At 54.8% G+C, this 24,784-nt stretch overlaps 1 protein-coding gene across 6 annotated transcripts in view; it reads right to left on the reverse strand.

Annotated features, from left to right (window-relative positions):
- Nucleotides 1–24,125, reverse strand: part of ZBTB46 (zinc finger and BTB domain containing 46) — a 51,611-nt gene extending 27,486 nt beyond the window's left edge. The window contains exons 1-2 of one of the 6 annotated variants that reach the window (XR_015139276.1): nt 23,843–24,125; nt 2,578–3,546 (exon numbers count right to left, since the gene is read on the reverse strand). Coding sequence is in view for 4 of the 6 variants with exons in the window: in XM_086332890.1 (XP_086189016.1) it covers nt 2,578–3,514 (937 nt within the window). In the remaining 2 variants the exon portion in view is untranslated. Of the gene's footprint in view, nt 1–2,577; nt 3,547–4,653; nt 4,762–23,018; nt 23,218–23,842 lie in introns of those variants that run through there. The other 5 variants (XR_015139275.1, XM_086332890.1, XM_086332889.1 and 2 more) reach the window with 5 other exon arrangements.
- Between the last annotated feature and the right edge of the window lie 659 nt (nt 24,126–24,784).

Below are 24,784 nucleotides of genomic sequence, written 5' to 3' on the forward strand. Positions count from 1 at the left end.
GGGATCGCGGAAAAAGGGGTGAGGCAGGAGCCTGGCCTGTACACATTGTACTGGCTTGTTTAAACGCTGTTCCCCACAAGCCATCACACAGACAGGCTGTGACCCAGAGGCACATTTCAATGGATGTTTTCTTGGAAGCTGCTGGGTTACAAAGCCTGCTTAGAAAAATCACTCTTAAACACTAACAGGCCCCAGGGTCCCCAAAGCCGAGGGGGACACACAGAGGACAAGGTGGTGGCCCTGCTGCAGGACTGGGCATCCAAGCATCTTCACCAAGGGCCCTGAATGATCAGCAGGAACCTCCTGACACGTTCCTTGGAAAAGGCCTGTTCTCCTATAAACAGGGTGAGAATAAACAAAAATACTCTCTTCTAAGATGTAATATCTTTAATGACAGCAAACCCTCCTCCATCAGAGATCGTGATTTATACTTCCAAGCCCCAGCCCAGGGCGGGCGGAGGAATAAATGGCCACTGTGATGGGCAGAGCCGTCCCACGCAGCCCACACCTCAGGTCCTCATCTTAGCAACTCGGGGGAAATCTGGCAGTTGCCTTGGTAACCCGAGGGATTTCAGACAGCAGCAAGAGTACATGAGCCGAAATCACTTGTTGGATTCCAAAAACACCTTCTGCTCGACAACTGCTTTTAAAACATCAAACCCACGGGCTCATAGAGCGCCCTCATTCTTAACTTGTTGAGGAACTCTTTGATCTAGAGGCCTCCATCCCTGCTGCCCACCAGTGTACGACAGGAGGGGAAGGCTCTTCAGCTCTGACCCCAACAAGATTCCTAAAGTCAGTCCCCGTGGACGCTCCTCTCAAGGCTTCAGTCAGAGCTAAGGGACATTTACTCGTTACCAAGGGAGCCGACACAACCACTAGCAGGGCGATAAGTGGCCTTTCCAGCAGCTCAGAAACTTAACCTTCTTCTGATTTAGTTCAGTTAAACTCCACTGGTTCTGGAGGGCTGCCCATCTTGGACACAACCAGGGGGTGGGCACTGTTGGCATCCTACAGACCCCAGGACCCCACCTTGCACGGAGCCATCACTCCGAGGTGGCAACAGACTGAACCTGCAGATGCCTGGCCCAGCACTCAGGGCTGTAAGAGAATGAGAACCAGGGAGACAGGCCACTGTGTCCAGGGGCGATGAGAAAGTTCTGGACACAATACTAGTGATGTATTTAATGCCAATACACTTAAAAGTGTTAAAGGGGTAACATCTATGATACATATGTTTTACCACAATAACAAAGCCAGTGTATCAGGAGCCCCAAGGGTTGCCCTTCTGCTGGGGTGGCAGCAGCTGGTTCCCCCAGGACGCCCACCCACCCAGCATAGGCCTAGCATCAGTGACATCTTTCAGGGCTTATGTCCACATTTTGCTGCCTTCAGTCCACCTCTGTCCAGTCATGAGGCCCCTTCCTGGAGAGGCCTCCCAGTTGAGAAGCCTCCATCCTGCCCTGCCCCACCAGGGCCTCTCCGCACCCTGAACACAGCCCTCGTGGCCCAATGTGCCATTCGGGAAAGCTCGGTGCAGCCGCAGTTATCACGAGCTCCACACCAGGAAGAGCACCCGGCATCTAGTGAACATTTAATTTGTTTACTAGCCTGTCCATGCTAAGTCACTTCAATCGCGTCTGATTCTTTGTGACTCCATGGACTCCATCCTGCCAGGCTCCTTTATCCATGGGATTCTCCAGGCAAGAATACTGGAGTGGGTTGCCATGCTCTCCTCCAGCAGATCTTCATGACCCAGGAACTGAACCCACATCTCTTAAACCTCCTGCATTGGCAGGAGGGGTCTTTACTACTAGCATCACCTGGGAAGCAGGTGGGAGACACCTAGCCTGGAAGACAGATAAAACCGCCCTCCAGAGGGCGAGGACAGTGTGAAGGGAGCTAAGCTATAAGCCCTCACCACTGATGGACTGGGGTCCAGGAGAGCCCCACCCCCAATGTGGTAACGACCCCCGCCCCTACTGCTCTGAGTGTGGACAACCAAGCCCACACTTGTTAGCAAAGAGGAAATACCCCTTATTGGGATGGGAGCTGGTGGCCTCAAACTCTCACATCCTCCAGCACAAAACTCAGGCACGTGGGTTACAGCCCACAAGCCTGGCCTGGCCTTTCCTTCCACCTATGCCACTTCACTTCAAGGACTTTTTCATCTCTTTAATGCTGTGGTGTTTCCATCTTTAAAAATTAAGGTATCCCAGCCATTGCTTATGAGGCTCCCAGTGTGAGGGAAGTGGCCCCATACCCCACATTGGGCTCCTAGGCGTCACCCCACTTCTCCAGCTCCAGACCCCCTGCTTCAGAGAAGCCCCACCCCAGTTCCCTCTGTGTGTAGGCGGCCCGGGCGCAGCACTGATAGTGACACCAGGAGGTCACCACGGCCGCATTCTAGCTCTCACACCTATTTACTGCAATAATCAGAGAAGCCGCTTATGTGAGCCTGGAAAGGTGACACTTTGTGGACAAAACGAGTGGCCCCAGGGTCACTGACATGCCACGTCTTTGTGCTGCCGTGGCCCCAGGGTGCCTGAGCCCGCCTGTAACAAAGGAAAGGCTTACTTGAGTCACGGCTGCTGAATGGCCACCCGGACGTCGGGAGGAAAGATGGCAGTGGGGAGCCGGCCCGGCTGTCCTCCTCTACCTGCTGTGTGATGTGTCGGACTGTGTCTTTGTTTTTCCGATTCTTCCTCCGGCCCGTGGGCTGCCAGCCATCCCCGGCAGTCTGCTCCGAGAAGGAGTTCTGGATGGTGCCATCCATGGCAGAAGGTGGCTCGCTGCCCCCATAGTGGGCCGGTGAGAGCGGCTCCTCCTTGACGTGCAGGGGCCCGCAGCCCACGTCGCCAGGCCACAGTGGCTGTGAGGCAAGGTCGTCAGGGCCTTCGGTCTTGGGCTCCTGATCCTCCTTCCCGTAGCTGCTCCCGCCCTCATGGCAGCTGGCAATGGCTGAGTCCCCGGAGGAGTTGGCGGGGCTCGTGCGCCGGGCCAGCCAAGGGGAGATGCTCCTCCCAGCCATTACAGCAGAGATGAGGGCGTCCGCACCACCACCGGGTGGGGCGCCCACCTCAAACGCCTCGAGCTCATCCGAGGCGTCTGGCTTGATGCTGATGTCCAGCGCGGCCTTGATGAAGTCATGGCAGGCCTGCACGATGTCCGTCATCTGCAGGAAGCTGGCCGCGGACATCACCTCGATGACGTTCCTGCTGGTGAGAGCCAGGTGGGCAGAGTACATGAAGTCGATGATGGCCTTGAAGCCCTGGGCTGTGACGATGTCCAGGTGCGTGACTGTGGCCTGCTCAGAGGTCTTCTGCACCTGGCAGTAGAGAGTCTTGAAGTAGCGGCTGCTGCCGAGCAGGACGTTCTTGTGGGCCTTGAAAACCTTGCCCTCCACCACCACACACACGTCACACAGCACTCCGTGCTGCCTCTGCTCATTCAGCTCGCGCAGCAGGTGTCGGTAGTGGGACGCGATTTCCATATCTTCCTTCCGGTTGTTCATCTGGGATCCTGGGGTGGCCTCCTCTATGGACTCTGTGGGGTGAGAACGGAAGGGTTACCCTCATAGTCATACACGCACCAAGGGCTAAAGAGTGTGCAGAGGGAGGCCGCTGGACACAGGGCACCTGAGGGCGGCACCTGAGCCAGCTCCGTCCTCCTGCACACAGCGCTGTACATGCTGCAGCTGACCCTCCAACCAAGCAAATATTCCAGAAAGGAAGAGAAGGCCCATCCGCAGTCAAAGAGACTTTTTTACCCAAACAGAAAGTCTAGGTGAAGAGAACCAGGTGCGCCTTTACCCCCACCCTTGAAGAAGAAGTGTCTTTAACGGCAAAACGACAGCAACATCCTACAGGGTCCGGCCCGCGGGGCAGGAAGGGCCAAGGCTGAATGCCCACAGGCCAGTCCAACCCAGCTGCAGAGGGAGGAGGCCCCTGACTACCTCAGCTCCCCAGGAAGGTATCCAGTGGAGGAGGGACCCAAGGTGACAAGAACCCCCTCTGTTATCCCGAGCCCCCGAATCATTTCTCAAGTTGGGCTCCACCGTGCTGCTCCCCCTGGTTCTGTTTCCCAGCTCTCTGCTGCCCCCAAAGTTTCTGGGGCCACCGGAATGTGTGGCCGAGATAAAAGCACTTCAGTGCTGCCCTGTCAGGAGGTCACAGCCCGAGGCCGTGGCGTGGGCAGGGGTCCCTCTGAAAACCACGCAGGGGATGTCCCGGCCTTTGCTGCTGACCAGCAACCCTCAGTGTCCTTGGCCCGTGCGGCGTCATCCCCCAACCTGTATAGTGTCACTGCGCGTGTCGGTCCCAACATCCCCCACGAGGACATGGTCATATTGGACAAGGCCCCTCCCACTTCAGTACAAGTCCCAGCCCAACCAGGTCAGGTTCTGAGGTGCTGGGGGCGAGGACCTCAATACACGAATTCTGGGGCCGTCGTCACTGCGTGAAACCCCCCAAGGAAGACAGATCTTCCTTTTAAACTCACCCTTTCACAGCTGGTCAGAGGTGGGGACACCGTCCACCTTTCCCACGGGGAGCAGACAAAAGGCAGGCAAGGGAGGGGAGGGTGTGGGACACTTCGTGGTGGAACAGCTTTCCCTGGACTTCCAACACATTTCCCAACGTCACCTGGGCTCACCTGCAGATGGCTGCAGTCCTCACGCCAGGAGAACAAGGCCAGGGAGACTCCAAGTCTTTTGCTCCTTCATATCTCTCGACAGTCCACTGGGCACTGTTCCTGCCAGCCCCCACCCCACCTCAAGACCAAAAGTAAACAGGCTACTTCAATCGTGAGACCAGTGGCACCAGACCCCAAGGATGGACCCTGAGGAGGAGGGGGAGTGGTCAGAACTGGCCATGTTGGGGGGGGTCCCCACACTCACAGCTGATACTGGGGTGTTTGACCCTGGGTGCATGGGGGCCCCCCAAGGGCAGTCATCACCCAGTCTGCTCTTCCTCCAGGGCATGCGAGGAGGGGAGGAGAACAGACAGATCATCCAGGTTGGCTTCACCCCACAGCTGGCATCACACTCAGGTTAACCAGACACTGAGGGAGGACTGGAACACGTGTCAAGAAATCAACCATCTGAGTGCAAAACATTGGCTTCATGCCTGAGTCCACAAGGAGCTCCTGGGCATGTGCAGGGGATGGTGGTGGGGTGGAGGGAGGTACTCAGGCACCTAAGGACCCTGTATTCAAATTAGGAAGATGCAGGTTTCATTACCTGACTTCCTGTATGAATAATAAATCTCTTTATTCACCAGTGAAGCATATCCTCTAAGAATCAGGAAGAAAACCGAAAAGGGGGAAATGCCAGAGCCGTTTACAGAAGCAGCAACTACCTCACAGGGTTTGCATTTCTAAAATAATTTCAACTTATATGGGAAGTTCTAAAATAAATTATTATTCAATCAGAGCAGCTTAAAAATCAGTTATGTATTTTATAGAGAATCTGTTGTAAGAAAATACAATTTTCATTAGGGAAAAAAGCTACCTGCATGCTAAAAAGAAGATGAATCTAAAGGAATGATAATCAAAAATAGATTATTCAGGGTCTTCTCTGGGGGGGCCAGTGGTTAGGACTCCACCCTACCACTGCAGGGAGCACGGGTTCAATCCCTGGTCAGGGAATTAAAATCCCGTGGGCCATGTGGTACAGACGAAAACAAACAAACAACAGATTAGTCTGCTATGGAAACACTAAGCATACACATAATTTATCCAAGCCTACTGAAACTTTAGGGGAATGACTGAATTTGCATTACAAAGTGAGAACATCAGTGAGACATTCATGGGGTCCTGCCCACCTGACCGCAGCAGAAGAGCTGCTGCCCAGTGGCCGTGACCCTAAAAACAGAAGCTTCCTAGTAGTCACATGACACAGCAGTCTGACCAGAAAGACGCATGCTCACAGAGGTTTTTATTTGAGGGCTAGGACAGCAGAGCATCTGCCCTGCCCCAAAGGAGGGTCCTGCCTAGTGGAGACGCACCTGGCCGTGGGACAAACACCTGCTCAGGGAGCGCACGCCAGTGGACCCACACTTGTTCACAGGACACACATGCTAAGTTGCTCAGCCCTGTCCAACTGTTTGTGCCCCTATGGACTGTAGCCCACCAGGCTCCTCTGTCCAGATTCTCCAGGCAAGAATACGGGAGACAGTTGCCACGCCCTCCTCCAGGGGACCTTCCTGACCTGGGACTGAAACTGTCTCTTACGCCCCCTGCATTGGCAGGCATGTCGTTTACCACTAGTGTCACCTAGGAAGCCCCATCGCACACACGCCTGTGGACAGATAACCTGACTGTCCTTCTGAATCACCTGTGCTGCTGCATGGACCACAACATGAAATGTTGTGCATTTCAAGGTCCACATGGGCAGTCCTGTGAGGAAGGGACCCTCAAAGAGGAGCCTGTGGCCCTGAAGGGGCCCAGACGCCACTCTGTCAAGAGAAGCTCAGGCTAGTGAGAACAAGGGGGCAGACGGGTTCCCTGCTGCCATACCAGCACCTGCAACTTTGTTAGTGACCCATGTGCCACCTGGAAGCCACTCCATCTCTACACAGGTTTCATGTCTCCTGGGGTCCCTACTCTCTGTTTTATTTATAGCTCGCTGATCTCAAGACACTTCAGCCTCAGACAGAATCACTTATGACCACCTTGGTGCAAATACAAGTTGAATCCAAGTTCCAGACTAGACTCCAAAAGTGTGCCGATCTGCACCATGCAGATTTAGGAGCCACCCCCAAAGACATAACCCAGGACACGGGGACCATGCAGGTGATGGCACGGCGAGTGATGGAGGGGGCAGCCGAGGCCCCATCCTGCCTGGTGGGAATCTTGCCTGATGCTGCCAGAGCCATTTCTAATACCGACGCCTCTGGGAAAGGTGGAGGTGGTCTCCAAGCTGCCTGGCAGGGAACCTGAGTCTAGCCATCCGGAGCCACCGAGCTCGTGTTGGGTGCCACAGACCTGCCCTGCCCCAAGTCTCACAGTCCCGAGCCAGCTCCCACGACTCAAGAGACACGAGTCTCGACTCTTCATTATGGTGACCTGGGGTCAAGGTGGGTGTTGAGGTCTCCCCTAAACAAGTTGCACTCAGACATGAGCATGGACCTGCCGTGTCAACCTCCTCTGTGAGCATCAGGGGCAGATGTGATGTCAGGGGCACTCCCGTCTGTCACTTCCAGGGTACAGAGCCCGCAGCACTCCAACCCCAGGGTACCTCATGAACCTTCTCCCCACAGCATCTGAAGGTAAGGAGGTTGCAACAAAGAACCATCTTCAAAAACTACCAGCAGGAGGCCCGTCTCTTATTCATCCAGCTTGCCCATGAGACCAGGGATGCTCCACTGGTAAAAGCCAAATAAACTGCCAAGTCTTGAAAATCACAAGAAACACAAAACGTGCAGACTGCTCTGAGTTTATTTCATTTGCTGCACTGTAGGTTCAGATTAGCAATTCTGGGAGAAGCGGGTATTCATGTTTTTTCTCTGGTCCCTAAAGAGCTCCACCTTGAAGACAATTGGTTCTAATAATAAGGATGCAAAATAGTGAATGCATTTGGACTTTGTATCCAGCTGCACTCAAAGAAATTCCAGGTGTGGGCATGGATCGGGAGCCCTGGCCGACTGGTCCCTCCCCAGGGTCGGTCACCGAGTCCCAGTACAGAAAAGCCCAATGCTAAGAGGTGAGTGCCTCAAACACCCATGGAACCTCCTCGCCAACCCGACTTCACCTCTTCTCACTCTGTGTTTCCACTGTGCTCCATTTACACTTTCTTGAAATTTTCCTGGAAACATGACCTAACAGGTGAATATTGTTTTAAGGTGGAAGCAACGTACTTTTAGTGCTAGAACCAGACCACCCACTCCTGGTCTGCAGAAGCCAAGCTGCTGCCTGCAGGCCCCATGAAGCCGCATCTCCGCCCTTGCCTGGCCGGCCGAGCACGTCTAAAAGGCCCTTCCAGGTGGACACGGGTGAGTCTCTAGATAATTACACTGCGTGAAAGCAACCGGACAAAGGAGACAGTGCAGTAATGCCTTCCATGAAACTGGAAACTGCAGAGACCTACATGGGCAGGAACAGGGGCTGCCTGGCCTGGGGACAGCGAAAGACAGAGAAAGACAGAGATACCGCTGTGTGCAAACCCACCCATTTACCCTCCTCCAATGAGTAGCTTATTGTACGCAAATTATGACCATGTCAACTACAAAACTACTTTTATGGAAATATCCTTGCTCGACTACAAACCAGTGTGTACCCATCACCATTTGCCGTGGGTTGAACCATGTCCCAGACTCACTTGTTGCACATGACCTTATTTGGAAATGGGGTCCTTGTAGATGGAACTGGTTAAGACAAGGTCACTAGGGTGAGCCCTGCTCCAATGTGACTGGTGTCCTTAGGGAAGGGGACCCTGGGACACAGACCTTCATGGGGAGACAGCTGTGTGACAGAAGAGATGAGGCCATGGCCAAGGAAGCACCAGAAGCTGGAGGGATGCCTGGGACAGGTCCTCCATCCTGCCCAGCACCTTCAGAGGAGGTGTGGTCCTTGTTCTCTGACCTCTGCCCTCCAGGGCTTCAATGGGATACATCTCTGTCATTTAAGACACTCAGCCCAGGGTTCTGCCAGAAGCCCGGGACACACATGTCTCTTATCTACCAAAGAACCCACCAACACCAGTGGGTGATACAGTCCATATGGTAAGTGCTCGGCTTTTCCCACCAAGGCCTCTGCCCATGGGCAGAACCCAGCCCGCCCCAGGCCCTCCCTGTATGGACACCATGTCCCACATCCCAAGGTTCTGAAAAACCCAAGATCCAAGACACTGAGTACAGGGAACCATTTTATAACCCACACTTTATACACATTGTTTTCTCAGGGTTCCTTGTTGCCTTTTAAAATTTAAAACTAAGCTCCTGACTAGGAAGAAATGCTCCACATTCAGTAACAGAAATCATCTTTAGGTGCCCGGGGAGGGCAGCTCTGCCTGAAGTTTCTCCAGTGACTCACAGCCTGACCCTTGGGTGCTGCAGACCAGGGTGATCTCATAATGCAAACCCTTGTGGGCCAGGGTGGTTCCCCGCCCCCAGCCCCTGCCCAGCCCCACGCCACCACCACCCTCTTCCCTGTCACAGCCTCTTTCGGTTCCCTTACCTCCATGGGACCAAGAGTCTCCTCCGCCCCCCTCCCTGGACTCTCCTACCTGTCTAGATGTCACTTCCTCTTAGGATGCACACACCCTGACCACAGAGGGCCAGATGCACCCTGTCCCCGCCTGCTTGGCTCTGGCTCTCAGTGTGGAATGACCCACAGAATTCCAAGGTCATAGCTGTGGCCCAGACTTAGTCCCAGTGTGATTCCATATCAGCCCCTGAGGGTGTCCAGGAGCCTGGAGCTGTGCTGGGCACTGAGCTCAGGCTGAGGACTGGCCCCCCGCCAGGCCAGAGCCAGAGCAGCACAGAGGTGCTATGAGGGCTCTCAGGGAGGGCTTGAGGAAGGGGCACAAGCAGCGAGACTAAGTGAGTGGGGCCTGAGTATGGCCACCCCAGAGACCTGGCCGAGGCTCACCCTCAAGGTTCCAAGGCACGGAGCCACCCATGCTGGCGGCCCAGCCCAGCCTGGAGGACTGCGGCCCAACCAGCATCACGTGGACAGAAGAACCACAGAAGTCAGCCCAGCACCTTGGGACACAAGAGGCCTGTGTTTCAGGACGGTCGAGGGCATCGAGCTATGGCCAACACACAGGCAGCCCAGGGAAGACACAGCACCTCGGCGTCTGACGGGAGAGCTTGTGGGACACAGACGGGACGGGGCCAGTGAGAGAACCACAAGGAGCCGGGGTGGTGCCGGCCTGGACCTCAGGGTGGTTGGGGCACCAGCCACCAAGATGGGGAAGCCAGGGGCTAGTACATCAAGGGGAGACACGGGCTCCCAAGAGAGAGCAGCCCCCCAGGGGTCCCAGATGTCCTGATTGGCAGGGTGCCTGGGGCCCCAGAAACAATTGCAGGGGCAGGGAGAGAACAGAAGAGACCAGGCAGGGAGACCCCCCACGAAGCCGAAGCAGAATCACGGCCCCAGCCAGGCATCGACCCAAGAGCTCTGTCGCTTCTGCTGGTGGGAAGCCGGTCCACAAGTTTGCTTTGCGGGGTTGGGGAGAGCAAGGGGAAGAGGTTACGGCTTTACCTGTGCCCCCAGGCACCTCCTGCTACACTCGACCCTCACTGTGGCCCTTTCCTCTCTAAACAACGCACAACTGTAATGGGCAGCTACCAGCTCCCTTCAGTTTAGTTCAGTTCAGTCGCTCAGTCGTGTTCGACTCTTTGCGGCCCCATGAATTGCAGCACACCAGGCCTCCCTGTCCATCACCAACTCCCGGAGTTCACTCAAACTCATGTCCATCGAGCTGGTGATGCCATCCAGCCATCTCATCCTCTGTCATTCCCTTCTCCTCCTGCCCCCAATCCCTCCCAGCATCAGTCTTTTCCAATGAGTCAACTCTTCGTATGAAGTGGCCAAAGTACTGGAGTTTCAGCTTTAGCATCATTCCTTCCAAAGAACACCCAGGACTGATCTCCTTTAGAATGGACTGGTTGGATCTCCTTGCACTCCAAGGGACTCTCAAGAGTCTTCTCCAACACCACAGTTCAAAAGCATCAATTCTCCGGCACTCATCCTTCTTCACAGTCCAACTCTCACATCCATACATGACCACAGGAAAAACCATAGCCTTGACTAGACGGACCTTTGTTGGCAAAGTAATGTCTCTGCTTTTGAATATGCTATCTAGGTTGGTCATAACTTTTCTTCCAAGGAGTAAGCGTCTTTTAATTTCATGGCTGCAATCACCATCTGCAGTGATTTTGGAGCCCCCAAAAATAAAGTCTGACACTGTTTCCACTGTTTCCTCGTCTATTTCCTATGAAGTGATGGAACCAGATGCCATGATCTTAGTTTTCTGAATGTTGAGTTTTAAGCCAACTGTTTCACTCTCCTCTTTCACTTTCATCAAGAGGCTTTTTAGTTCCTCTTCACTTTCTGCCATAAGGGTGGTGTCATCTGCATATCTGAGGTTATTGATATTTCTCCCAGCAATCTTGACTCCAGCTTGTGCTTCTTCCACCCCAGCGTTTCTCATGATGTACTCTGTGTATAAGTTAAATAAGCAGGGTGACAATATACAGCCTGACGTACTCCTTTTCCTATTTGGAACCAGTCTGTTGTTCCATGACCAGCTCCCTTAGGCTGTGATGAATCATTGGACAATACAAATGTGCTCTTTTTAACAGGTGGATCGAAAGGCATATCCTGCCATGGATGCAATCCCCCCAGCTGCTGACAAGCTGTCTCATCCTGGAAGTCTCCAGGGGCTCCTCCTACAACAGCACATGTGGTGCCTCTGTCAATCAAGAGATACTGTTTAAACGTCCCAGCTTAGCTCTTGGTAGAAGCAGCAGCGGACAGCACTTTCCTGATCCTGGGTGGGCCTGAAGGTCCCACTTTCACCTCACTGAAGGCCATGACAGACAGTGAGGCCATGGACAAAGGGCCTCTGACCAGCCCCATGACATCACAGGACCACAATTCAGAGCTGACACCACAGGTGTGGCTGAGAGGTGGGCTCTGATGTTCTCCATCAGTCACAGCTCACAGTAAAGGTGGAGGATGGATACAGAGTTACTTGCTTTTGTGGGGTGAATCGTGTCCCCAGAAGACAGTACCTGTGAATGCAACCTTATTTGGAAACAGGATCCTGGTAGATTTAACCAACTTACGATGAGGTCATAACCCAGTGGGACGGGTGTGTCACAAAAAGGGGAACTCTGAACCCAGACATGCAGAGGGGGATGGAGGTAGAGGTGGGGCAGGGGGGACGTGGCCACAGCCCAGAGGTGCCTGGGCCACAAGAGCTGAAGAGGCGGGCAGGACCCTCTCCCAGAGCCCCCGGAGGGAGCACAGCCCCACGACCCCTGTTGGGGGAACATGTTTCTGCTGTGTTTGCCACCAGTCTGTGGCACTTTGTTACAAAAGCCACAGGAAAAAGCCACACATCCACTTAAAAATTTTAAGTTTTTCTTAAAAAGAAAACTGATCGGCCTAAGAAGGCAGAAAAATTATATCCAAAGGTTTTAAATCTGAGCTATACTGACTTGAAATGTTAACTCTAACACTTGTACTCCCTCTGCCAAAGAAAAACATCAAATCTAAACAGGAAAGGGAAAAAAACCAGCACCTAGTTCTCAAGCAACAGGATGGAATCCTCTGTAGTCTTTTAACTTTTGTCTTTGAAACACTTTCCAACAGAAGGAAAAGCTGCAAGAATGATTCTTGAGAGAACTCCCTCCTAACCCTTAACCAAATACACCAGTTCTTTAATATTTTGCAACATTTGTTTACACCAAGCAAATGCTAGAATCTTCAAGCTGTCTTTTCTATTCAAAGTTGCATTTCTTGAAAACAAGAGGATCCAGCCAACCCTCTAAGGTGCTACCTAGGAAACCCCATCATATAGGTCACTGGGTTTGGACTGGGGCAGAGAAATGTAATGCCCGACTCCCCGGCTGGTGGTGGGAGAGCCCCCATACAGGCTTGGACCAGAACAAACGTTTGTTCTGGCATCTGACACAATTTTAGCTGCTAATCGGACGTTTCCAAGTCCCCACTGTCATTCTGCATAGGCCTTGCAGACGGTAAACACTCATTAGATGCTGAATAAATGAAGGCTGGGTGGACGGGTGCCGAGTGAATGAGGAGTGTGTGTCTGCAGTAGCAGACAGGCACACACCTGAGAGAGACTCTCACCTTCTCAGGACGCAGAAACCAGGTGACAGTGAGGCGTGAACCCCACTTCCCTCACCAGCTCAGCCAGCATTCTCCTCACGAGAATCAAGCCCCCTGCCCCTCGGCCATGCAGCTACTTCATCAGCTGCCATTCAAACAGAGGGGCACACGCTCCAGACCCAGGGTTGGCTGTGGATGAAAACAATTTACCTAGTAAAGAACTATGGCAAAAATAGCTCATGGCTCCAAACAATCACTAAAATATTCGAAAGAAATGATCTTGCCAAAAAATTATGCTTACAAAATTCCAAGATGATACTACACTTTATTAAATCTAGAATTTTTCAAATAAAACTTACATAGGTGATAATCATTTTGAACAGATTATGTACAGATCCTTAACAGAAGGTACAAGTATCTTTAAAAGCAGGCACAAAATATAAAAACTATTCATTTTTTAAGTCAGAAATTCCAATGCAGACGTCACTGTCACACTTCAGACACTGAGTACCAGACACGCGGTCCCGGTTGCCTGGTCCTCGAAACAGGGTGGGGCTCCTAACGGTCAGAGAATGCCACCAGCCAGACCACCGTGTGGGACCAACAGGTCTGACTTTTCAACAAACAGCCCAAAACAGAATAAAGCAGATTCCAGAGCCACCACCCCAAGTGCAACTTCTCCAAATGCAACTCCTGGGTCTGTCCCGACTGCAGCTCAAATCAACCAGTAGTAAAAACTTGGAGGATGCCATCCCTAAGCCTGAGCCCCAATTGGGGGGCCCCAGGAGGTACTCACGGAACCACCCACATGAAGGAAAGCATGGGACAGTGAGACACAATGTCTGTGATTTGCTTTAAAGTAGTTCAGAGCAAAAACAGAGGAACTCAAATGTGAGAACAAAAGGGAATTACTGAAGGAAACACACTTGCTAATTCTGTGTGTGTTTGAAAACTTCCAAAGTAGGGATCTGAAAATACAATGAGGTTACGAAAGAACAAGATCACTTTTACAGAATCAAGGGAGTTTGTGACTAAGGAAGGCTGGTGCTAAGAGACGATGCTTCCCAGGTGGCGCTGGTGGTAAAGAACCCACCTGCCAGTGCAGGAGATGGGAGTTCGATTTCTGGGTTGGGGAGATCTCCTGAAGGAGGGCATGGCAACCCACTCCAGGACTCTTGCCTGGAGAATGCCAAGGACAGAGAAGCCTGGCAGGCTACAGTCCATGGGGTCACAAAGAGTCAGACATGACTGAAGCAACTTAGCACACACACACACACATATGTGCTGAGAGACAAGGCTGGTGCCTGGCCTGCAGACCTGAGTCCAGGACTATGCATGCCAACACAGTGCGGGGGGGGGGGGTGTGTGTCGCACAGCGTGTCTGCTACAAGAGTCACAAGGGTGTGCATAGGGACCTGGCCCCTCCCACCCCAGCAGGGGAGGGTCCTTATCCAGGAGGTGACCCTGGGAGGGGATCAAAGAGACAGCCGTGACCTTGGCCTTCAGAGGGCCTCCAGAGGGTTCGGGTCCCACAGATCAACAAGAAGGGGAACTTCACCTGTGAACGTGGATGACATGCCAGGCATACAACAGCCCTGTCTATACCCACAGCCTTTACGACCACCATGGGACACTCCCATGCTGGTCACTGTAAGAATTATGACTTTCAGACCAGTTACTCAATGAATCTATTTGATGTTATGTGAGCCTCCTCATGTTACTCTTGCATGAAAGGTTTTCTAAATTTTGAAGACTACGTTTTGTTTTCCTGCATCTCCTACAAGAAGCAATAAAAATGCTGTCTAGAAAAGGGGCCCCTCCCGCTTCCCAGGAGCAAGAAAGGCCTGGGTCCACCTGGGGGGCAGATGGGCACATGGGTACCCAGTCCTGCAGGGGGGTCAAAGGAGGGGCCGTGTCCTGCTATAGCGCAACGGCACTAAACACCCACCCCAATGGCCCCACCGGACACCCTGGGCTCTGCCTCTGCCCCCACCACACCCTCCCTCCAGGCCCAGCTGCATCTCCTCTCCTCTACAGGCATCGACGTCTGTCTGCTCTGTCACCTCCCCTCTGGGGACATGCGACCCAACACAGCCAGGACCTTGTTGGTGCCTGCGTCCTTGGACCGAGAGCCCCTCCTTGCTGAGAGCGTGGGGCTGAGTGCAGATTTGTGGGGCAAACTCACTAACACCGTGGTCACTGGCCTCATTCGCTCAACCATCAAGGGAAGGGTAGGTATGAGTAGTGATTGCTGGAGATGAATGGGGAGCCCTCATGAAACCCTGGCATTGAGAAATAAATGTGGCAACGTGTCAGGAGAACACAAGCTGTAACGGTGGAGAGGGCTGAATCCTTTCCCCCAAAATGATCTCCTCACGTCTTAACCACAGGAGAATATAACCTCACTTAGAAACAGGGCCTCTGCAGGTGTAATCAAGTTAAGATTAGATCATCATGGTGGACACTAATTCAAGGTGACTGGCATCCTAATAAGTAGAGGCAGATCTGACACCAGGGTGACAGCCATAAGGGCAGGATGGGAGGCATGAGGGACACATCTTGGCTGTGAGCACCCAGGACTGCCAGCGGCCACCAGAGACTCAAAGAGGCAGGAAGTGTGTCCTTCCCTGGAGCCTCTGGAGAGAGGGTGGCCCTGACCACACCTTGACTTAGGACTTCTGGCCTCCAGGTTGGGAGAGAATAAACCTCTGTTGTTTTAAGCTCCCAGATTAGTGGTCCTTTGCTCTGACAGCTCCAGAGAACTCATACAAACAGCAGACTAACTTACACAGATTGCTCCCTGGTCAGATGGTAGGAAGGCTCTCTGAGATGGGCCTTGAAGGGTTCCCAACCAGGATCCACACAGTCCAATCCACCAGCCTCCCCCGCACCTGACTCAGCAGCTTGTGGCAGGGCTGGAGGTTGTATCCAGATGAAGCTCACCCCATCAAGCCAGAAACACAGCCCACCACTTCCTTCAAGGAAGCCATATGGCAAGGCCGCCCATGTCCAGAGTCTGGAACACGGACAGGTTTCACAGCAGCTCAGCCTCACCCCTGCACCCTGGGCCTGGTGCTGGCCCCCTCCCAGCAGGTGGCAGAGGGGTATGTGGGTAGTTCCCTCGAGACAAAGGGAGAATCGTTGTCTGCCCTAATAGTCACATGTCCGCTTCAGTGTGTATCAAGAAAAACATAAGTGAGATGCCTGACTCATGACTTCATGGATATTCTTGCTCCTTAAGATGAGGCAAAACAAAGGTAAGTAGATGTGAGGTTGGTGTGACCCTCAGGCAGTAGCATGGGCAGCATCGAGTTGTGCTTGCCCTGCGTGCTCCTCCAAGGCTCGGTGCATCTCCTGAGCTCAGAGGAAGACACTCTTTGAGGGACCACCTGAGACTCAGTGAAGCGGATCTGCTAGACACAGTGCAGGTAGGTCCCCTGGCACTGACCCTTCCGATCCTCTTCTCAGGCTCTCAAGGGCATATGTACACCTGGAAGTGCTTCTGGCTCCCTGGCCTCCTGAGTGCCCTGCTCATCACAGAGGAACCATGGTCACTGCAGCCACGCAGTACACCTGCTGACTGAAACTTCTGCCTTCTCTCTGCTCCTAAGTCCAGGCACTGGGCTTCCACCCCACAGCAGAATCAAAAGCAGCAGATGACAGAGAAGCCAGAAGGGAAGAGGTTTAAAAGACCCCCACACACACACCCCAGTGTTTTTCACATCGTCCAGTGGAGCTCAGTGACTTTAATGGTAAGGTGGTCCAAGGACAGTGTCACCTTATCACTCCCTGTTCTGACCTCATTCTGCCAACAATGTTAGAAAGAATAGGAGGACTTCCCCAGTCGTCCAGTAGTTAGGACTCTGCTTTCACTGTTGAGGACGCACATTCAATCCTGGTTGGGGAACTAAGATCCTGCAAGCCACATGGTGCAGCCAGAAAAAAAAGAAAAATAGGAAAAGTCAACGTACCCAGTATTAAAGATCACTTTTCTCAGGTGTGCAGCAGGCCTGTCATGATACATGGTCACTGCCCCCGTGAAGGGTGTGTCTGCTGCTAACTCATGAAAAGTTCTTCAAAACAACGCTGAAGTTGAGGGAGTAAGTCTTCATATAAAATAATAGCAATGAAATAACAATGTCTCTATATCACCAGAGGCAATGAAAAAACACCATGTCCTCATGGAAAAACCTGGAAACTTCCTGCTTATGGAGTTTTCCATGTATAACCAAAAATGAAAGCAAAAGTGACAGTACACGGTAACACACACACTTTAATAATATAATCCTGAAGAGAACTCTAAAAGTGCCAGGAGGGAGCTGACCGGAGAGGTTCCACTCACCGCAGACGAGATGCTCAGCTCTTGGCCAGTTAGCGTCCAAGTGGTGTTAAATGTCCTGCCTCCTTTAGTCTCTATTTGGAAATTAAACATTACGCATGGACATAGCATCAGCAGCAATCACCTCTCATCAGAGGATTGAGCTCCTGTGAGACATTGCTGAGAATATTCAGAAGGTAGGCGACCGTAGCCGGAAGCTCGGGTCTCTTCTTCAACAGCAGGGACTCACGTCCTCAGCTTTCTCTTACCTGAGGAGCTTTGTAAGGGAAATTGCCACTTTTAACTTTCCCCTCATTGCCAGTTCTTACTATTAACACTTTAGAGGTAGATGGAGAACGATGGTCAGTGGAGAGGGGTCTGAGACGGGCAGTGGAGGCTGCACTCAGACCACTAGCCACAGAAGTCATGCTAAGGCAGTTTTCATGGGACAGGACAGGAACAAAAAGAATAGCTCTGTCCACTCTTCTTAAACAACCCCTGGGCCCTGCCAGTGGGGCCTCACCTTGTCTGATTGACAGGCCCCAAATGAGACCATGTTGGAAGCTCTGGGACCCTCCCCTCCAGGGCTGACAAGCTTTCCCCAGTGTCCTGGGGTCCCAGGGTTCTTGGCCTTGGAGAGGAGAATGCAGAAGGCTTCCCACGCTTTGATCACAGGAGTTCCTAGGCCAGCCACAGACATGGGGCCCCGTCCCACCGGACGGGCAGTCCCCCAACCCTGGTCTGGATGCGAAGACCCACTGGAAAGTCAAAGGCTGCTGTTTAGGAACAGCCAGAGTGTCAGGGACCTCAGGGTGCACACAAGCCGGGTGTGGCCCCCTGCTGAGAAGTGTGAGACGGTGGAGGGGACAGCTGGGGGTGGGCTACAGACTCCAGGTCACGGCCCCAAAGCTCTGCCACCTGAAGCCACTCCACGCTCACCCCAGAACAAGCATTTGACTCTGCGCCCCGCTTCCCCACGTGACCTTTCCTCTGGGGACCTGGGACGTGTGGCCCGCCAGCCTGCTCCACTTTTCGTGTGAGAGAGGATGTGGGCCACAGAGCTGGCTGCCACAGGACTGGCAGGAAGGACTGGCCTTCAAGTGCAGATGGACAGCTTCTTCAGAGACCAGAGGTCAGGGTGGGGCCTAGGCCAAGGGGCCCGATTCCCTGGGAAAGGCGATGGCCACCTGTGAGCGAGACTCTGAGTATCGGGCGTCTCTGACTCAACCTCGCCTGAAGCACAGGGGATGTTGCTGGTCCAGGAACTGAATGTAGAGGACCCGGCTTGAGCAGTCAGCTGGCTCTGCAACTCTGAGACTGCTCCCCCCCAGAGTCAGCCCTCTCCTGCCCCGAAGGAAACAGTAGTGTCTGAGCCATTTTCAAACTTCCTAAAGAAGAGGAAACTCCGGTCCTGAAGCTGCACTGCTTAGAATGGGATGGGATGAAAAAACACACCTGTTCCAGACATGAAGGCCCATTTGAGGTGCCCGCCTGACTTGCTCACAGGGGCAGCCCATTTGCCCACAGCCCTGAGCTCCTCCAGTGACCTGGCCCCTCCCCTCGGTCTACAACACACCTGAACGGACACCCGACGTCATCCTGCCCGCCCCACCCTGGGCTTCTGGGCCAGCCTCCTGATGGTGTTTTCCATCATCCATCACTGAAATCAACAACCCAGTGCACTGGTGCTGCCCCTCTGACCAGCGGGCCCAGCCGGGCGTCCCTGAGTGGGTTTCACGAAGCCCATCTCTGTGCATCCTGACACAGTGCCCTTGCACCTTGGCACAGCCACCTCAAACTGAGGGCAAATCAGCACCCGGATGTCAGCCTGGAGAACAGCAAACCCAGCCTTTAGATGGGTGAGGGGTGAGTGGCCAGCCTGAGGGTCCTTGCTCCCCAACCGAGTCCCTGCTGGGCTCTCCAGCCCCAGGTCCAGCCGAGGGACAGTGTTCAGAGTGGCCTAAAAAACCTAGGTCAGACCCTCTGCGTGCCAGTGACACACCGAGAGGGCAATCTACCCAAAGCCGCCCAGGCCCCACCCGACATGCGTCCATCTTCACGGCAGCTCTGGTTGCTTCAGGTTTTCAAATCCTCTCTCGAAGACAGAGGCATCTTCTTTCTGCTCCACAAAGAAGGGGTTCCACCCCAGGTCCACTCAGACAAGCAGGGCTGGGCTGCCACTTGGGAGCCAGGAAAAGGACAGCTTCCCTGAGACTTTCCCCGTGAGCGTGACATTTAGGAAGGGATTCGTGTGCTGAAACACGGGCTTTGGAAGGCATCATTTGAAACTACATTGCCTCTCACCCCCAACCCCACAGCCAATCAGCCCCTAAAGCTGCCTGGCCCCAAGGTTTCTGCTCTCTCCTTGGCTACCCACTCTCCATGAAGCAGAAGTTAGAAAATAATTTGCCACATAGGTACTGGAACCAGGGGCTGGCACCACAGGCCCAACCTGGGCCAGGGGAGGGGTCTGCATGGACACCCTTTCCTCCAATAGTCTTCAGAAAGGCCACCAGGTGGGCCACACCCATCCTTCTCTGAGCTCCCACTAGCATCTGTCACCCACATCGGTGGTTCCTGTAGGGCCCCCACTCTGACCCATCCCAACAGGTCAACAGCCCCACTGCAGGAATTCTGTCTCCAATCTGGCCCACAGCAAGCTCTCAATCAGCCAAAAATCATCATGAATAAGAAACTCTGGGAATGTCTCTCTAATGTGACTCAAAAAACACACCTGTCAAAACACAGAACATCTATAAATGCTGTTGAAAAGCACGCTAACACTGTTCCTCAACTTTCTAAAGTGCCTAAGTTGCTAACTTTTTATATCCAAATAATGACATTTAAAAAGGTTTAGTCATTTCAAAATCTCAATAAGAGTTAAACGGCAGTGTTGAGAAACACTGAAAGGAAAACTTTCCATCAATCACCCTAAGGTCAGACCTGACTGGTTGAGTTTGTCCTTATCCTTCACTAGAACAACTTTTCAGCTTGTTAGAAAAAGTTGTTTTTCTTTTCCATGACTTCTCCATCTACAAGCATCTGTCATCACCAGAAAACCAGAACCCAGAGCCCAAGTACACATGTGTCAGGCACATACCATACTGAAGCTCGAAAGGCAGAAAAGAGGGAAAATGCCGGTGAACCCGGGGCTGAAGACCCCAGCTGTACTGGCCATTCCAAAGTCAGAGCCAATGGCAGAGGACACAGGGGCCAGGGTAGGACATGACAACTGCGTTGCAAAGACTGAAATGAGTCTTGTGGTCTCAACAGAGATTTTCAAGCATTGTTTATTCTCAGGAGTTGGGCCATTCAAGCACACTTGTAGCAAAAAGAAGAATCTTTTTTGTTCAGGGGAGTGGGCAGGTTCACAAGGGAATTCTTGATAGCCTACCAACACTCAACAGATTTTAAGTAGAATATGTTCTATCAGAGAGAAGGAAAAGCCTCTGTTTTTATGAGTACACGAAACCCCCAGAACAGGGCACAAGAACCCTCCGCCCATATTAACACAGCAGTCAACAGGGCACCTGGGCACAGGAAGCACCAGCAAAGTGAGGCACGAGTTCAAGTTCAAGTTCACAGCTCCAGGCTCTCGGAAGATGTTTTGCGGGGCCTTCGCCGCTGGTCCAAGACCTCTGGTAGAGCACAGCAGGCGCACAGCTGCCCCAGAAACACAGACCACAGGGACGCAGTGGCCCAATTTCGCTTAATTTGAAAAACCCCACAAAAGGACAATGTTGAAAAGTTTGTAATATTTGGTTTAACATGTTTGCAAATAACACATTGTCTGACTGTAAAGTCCTTCCAGGTCCCCAGTGGAGTCTCACCCATCCTCAGTGTCGACCTCACCTTCCAAGTGCTTATGTGTGACCAAGGCGGGGGCAGCCCCCTCCCCCTGGATGGTCGAGTGGGGACACAGAGCACCCAAGAGGGTTGGAGCCCCTGCAGCCGACACTCCACCAGTTCTGAATACCAGAAACTAGACGTGGAAAAAGAGCTCATTTTCAAATCTTAAACAGCTAGAGCTGAACAAAACTCATCTCATCCAAACAAAATTCTTTCATCCAGGGTAATGTCAATGAGACCTAATGAGATCCTGTCCTGAGGCTGGCCTCCAAGAAAGGCTGACCTTGGGGTTTAGCCTAGAGGTGAGGCTGGCCTCCCAGAAAGGTTGATCTTGGGGTTTAGCCTAGAGGTATCGATTCCATACCCCCTAAACAGAACTCTCCCCATAAACACCCACATACACCTCCTTCACTTCAGTAAAGGATATAAAAATAATTACTAGTTTTCTAGGGAAACATAGTGTCTAAGTCAGACTTACACCTAGTAACTTCTGCCTCAACAACCTCTCACTTAGTCCTTTCCGAAACAGCAGGGAGTCTCAAAGTTTTCAGTTCAGAGTATTTATCATGAAACACACCAACTAGAAGCAGTGCACTATAATACTGTTGTTTACTTCATCATTCATGTGAAAAACCCTTCCATAAGTTTCCCTTTGGGAAACAAACTATTTCCCCCTCCCGATGAGTGAAAACACTGCCTTCACAGGCTACACGCAGGCCAGCGATAGACCGAATCTACAGTCTGCTACCCAAAGGGAAGTTAGCTTTGATGATAAATCCAGTATGAAAGATTCTACAACTGACACAATTAAAACGCACTCAAGGACTCCGCACAGGTGTCTGAGCCCAGCGGCTCGCCAATGTGTTGCCTGATTAGCATTTCTTTAAACAATGCTGATAACAATCTTGCCTCCGCAATCCACGACAAACGCTTCGCTGAGATTGGAGCAAGGAAAGCGTAAGGAAAATCGCTGAGAATCTCAGTCAAACTTTCTTTTGTTTGTATTTCCTCGGTGACAGAAAATACCAGTTCTTCGCCCCTTTGGGATATACCCAGGTTCCTCGGTCTAGCCCTATTGTGCGTGGTCCGTTAAACCTACAAATAATGAATTTGTCAGCAGGGCGAGAGGAACCCCAACTAGCCTGAGCCCTCCTCCTGGTGCAGAAAATCGCCCATTTGCCATCCAGATTGAGTTGTCAGACATTGACTCGTGCTACCCTGCGAAACTGACATGTCTATTTACAGAGAAACAAAGACGCGGCTTGCGGCGGACCCCGCTGCCTCCGCGCGCCCCGTCCGCTCCGCGCGCCCCTCGTCGCTCTGCGCGCCTCGTCCCCTCCGCGCTCCTCTAGTTGCCCGGCCTCGAGGCCCCTGCGCCCTGGTTCAGCCAGTAATTAAAATGGAGACGAGGCCAGTGCTGGGCTTCAGGGGGAGACAATGACCCCCAAGGCCCGGCGGAGAGCGGGGACCCGCCGCGCCCACCTCCCGCAGTTCCGACTCTTGGCAAACTCGGCGCGGGCGGGTCCGGGTGCGGCTCGGAGGCGCGGGCGGGGGGCGCGCGGGGCGGCGCGGGCGGGGGGCGCCAGGACGCCCCCAGGCTGCCTCCTGGGGCCGGGCGTTGACGCAGCAGAAATTACCAGCTGGAAAATTCCCCTTTCGGAGGTAACGGGGGAGGGACCGCGGCGGCGGCGGCAGGAGGCGCCGAGGACTAGGGGCGCGGGGCAACCCCGTCGCCGCCTCCGCCTCAGCGCGCAGCCCCGCAGGGACCCCGCGTAGCCCTCGCCGCCCCGCCCCGCCCGCGCCACCGGAGCTCAGGGACCAGCGGGGACAGGGCGGGGGTCTCTACCGCCGCCCCCAGAGCTGCAGCCGGGCGCACCGATCGCCGCCGGGAGGGCGCCCCCGCGGGGCGGGGCGCGGCGGGGCGCGAGGGGCAGGCGGCGGGGGCGCGCCCCGACTCTGAGCGGCTCCGGCCCGGAGCGGTCCGGCCGGCCTGAGCCCCGGCCCCGCCGCGATGCGCCGGCCCGGCCGCGGACAATGAGCCGGCGCCGCTTACCTGTGACCCCATGGGGCGCGGGCGAGGGCGGGCGCCGCGGCCGCCGGACCAGCGCCGGTGATCGCCGCGGCCGCCGGGCGAGCGCTGCGTCCGGGCGGGTCCGAGCTGCGCGCTCGCCTTGGCCGCTGTGTCCGTCTGTCCGTCCGTCTGTCCGTCAGGCCGGCGCGCGCCCCCGCGCCGCTCCAACCCCGCGGCCCCCGCCGCCCGCGCGCGCGCCCCGCCTGCGGACCCTGACCCCGCCCCCCGGCGCGCGCCCGGCCGCTGCTGATTGGCCCGCGCCCCGGCCCCGGCCCAGGCCACCGCCCCGGGCCCCGCCCCGCCGGCCCGGCCGCCGCCCCGCCCCTCGGTCGGCCGGCTCCGCTAGCCGGGCGGAGGGGGCCGCGGCGAGGGTCGGTGCGCCTCCGCCCCCCCGTGGGCGGCTGGACAGCGGAAGTGCGGGCTGGAGCTCGCTGGGCATTGTGGGAAGCCCCCTCCGCGGGGCTGGCGGGGGGCGGGGGTGGCGCGGCGTGGGGTCTCCGGGTGCCCGCGCCCCTTCCCACGGGGACCAGCACCCGGCAGACCATCCGGTCGGACACGTGGGTCGGGACGAGAGCACCCCAACTCTTGCCCGACCGCGCACCTGGCGCTGCCCACGCGCCTATCCCCCGGGCCACAGGCTGTCCGCGTCCCCCGACGCGCAGTCGCGCCGCACGGGTCTCGCAAACTTCGCGCCTTCCCGGCGGTTTGTGCGGCCGCGCGCGGTAAAGCGAAACAGCGGTCCCACAGCGCCCAGGGGCTCGGGGCCGCGCCGTCGGGGACCTCGGCGTCCCCGGGGAGAGGCGCACCTCAGGGCAGGGGCCACGGGACAGTGCGTGCCACAGGGCTTGGATCTGGCCAATGGAGGCATCAGCGGCCGCGCGCGCGTCGGTCCTTCCAGCCGCGTGGTATGCCCACGGCTTTGCCGCGCTTCCCCCGCAAGCGATCTCCAGTCCTGCTGCCCGAGAGCAGCCCCGTGCGTCCCTTCTCGCCCCTGCTGTCCTTGAGTCCTCGGGCAGACGGAATGGGAAGCGTGGCCCCGCATTCCTGGCTGGCCTGTGCGGGGGCAAAGGCCACCTCGCTTCCTCTCCCGGCCGCGACGGTGGGAAGGGAGGTGAGCCTGTGGCTGGCCAGCCGCGCAGGGGAGTTGAGCACGACCTGGCCATCCAATGGGAAGGCGCCGCGGACCGTCTGCGCCCTACCTCCCTGCGGGCCCAGCGCCGCGGAATTCCTCGGGAGGTGGGAGGCGGCGGGCCATTATGGATGCTTTCTCAGGATGTGTAAGGAGGCATTCACTGGGCTGCTGGGGGAGGGCAGCCTGGGGTTGGGTGGGGGGGAGGCGGGAATTCTCCTTGAGTGAACAAGGGCGGCCGCGGTCTGGCAGCCAGCGATGAAAAGGCTGGGACACTCCCTCGCTGCAACCGGCGCCTGAAAATGGCCGCAGACACCCGCACCCCTCTCCTTTCCCGCTGCCTACGCAGGAGCAACCCCCTTCCCCGCAAGACTTACTCCTGGAGGACCCAGGCCTGGAACGGCAGGCCCAAGTTTCCTGGGCCCTTTCAGGTGGGAACTGGGCACAGTCAACCTTAGAAGTGTCTCTTCTAGGCCTCCAGGAGGTTTTGGCTGGTCATTCTGTCCTCCCTTTGAGGGGACGGAGGGCACTGTCTCGGGGTCCTCCCCTCTCACCTGCCTGTCTGCCTGGAGTGCAGTTGTAGCCCATGGAGCAAATGATGCGGGGGAGATGGAGAAAT

Source organism: Bos grunniens, chromosome 13 (assembly GCF_055505025.1).
Source record: "Bos grunniens cultivar Pamir isolate PY7600 chromosome 13, Bosgru_T2T1.0, whole genome shotgun sequence".
NCBI classification, from domain to species: Eukaryota; Metazoa; Chordata; class Mammalia; order Artiodactyla; family Bovidae; genus Bos; species Bos grunniens.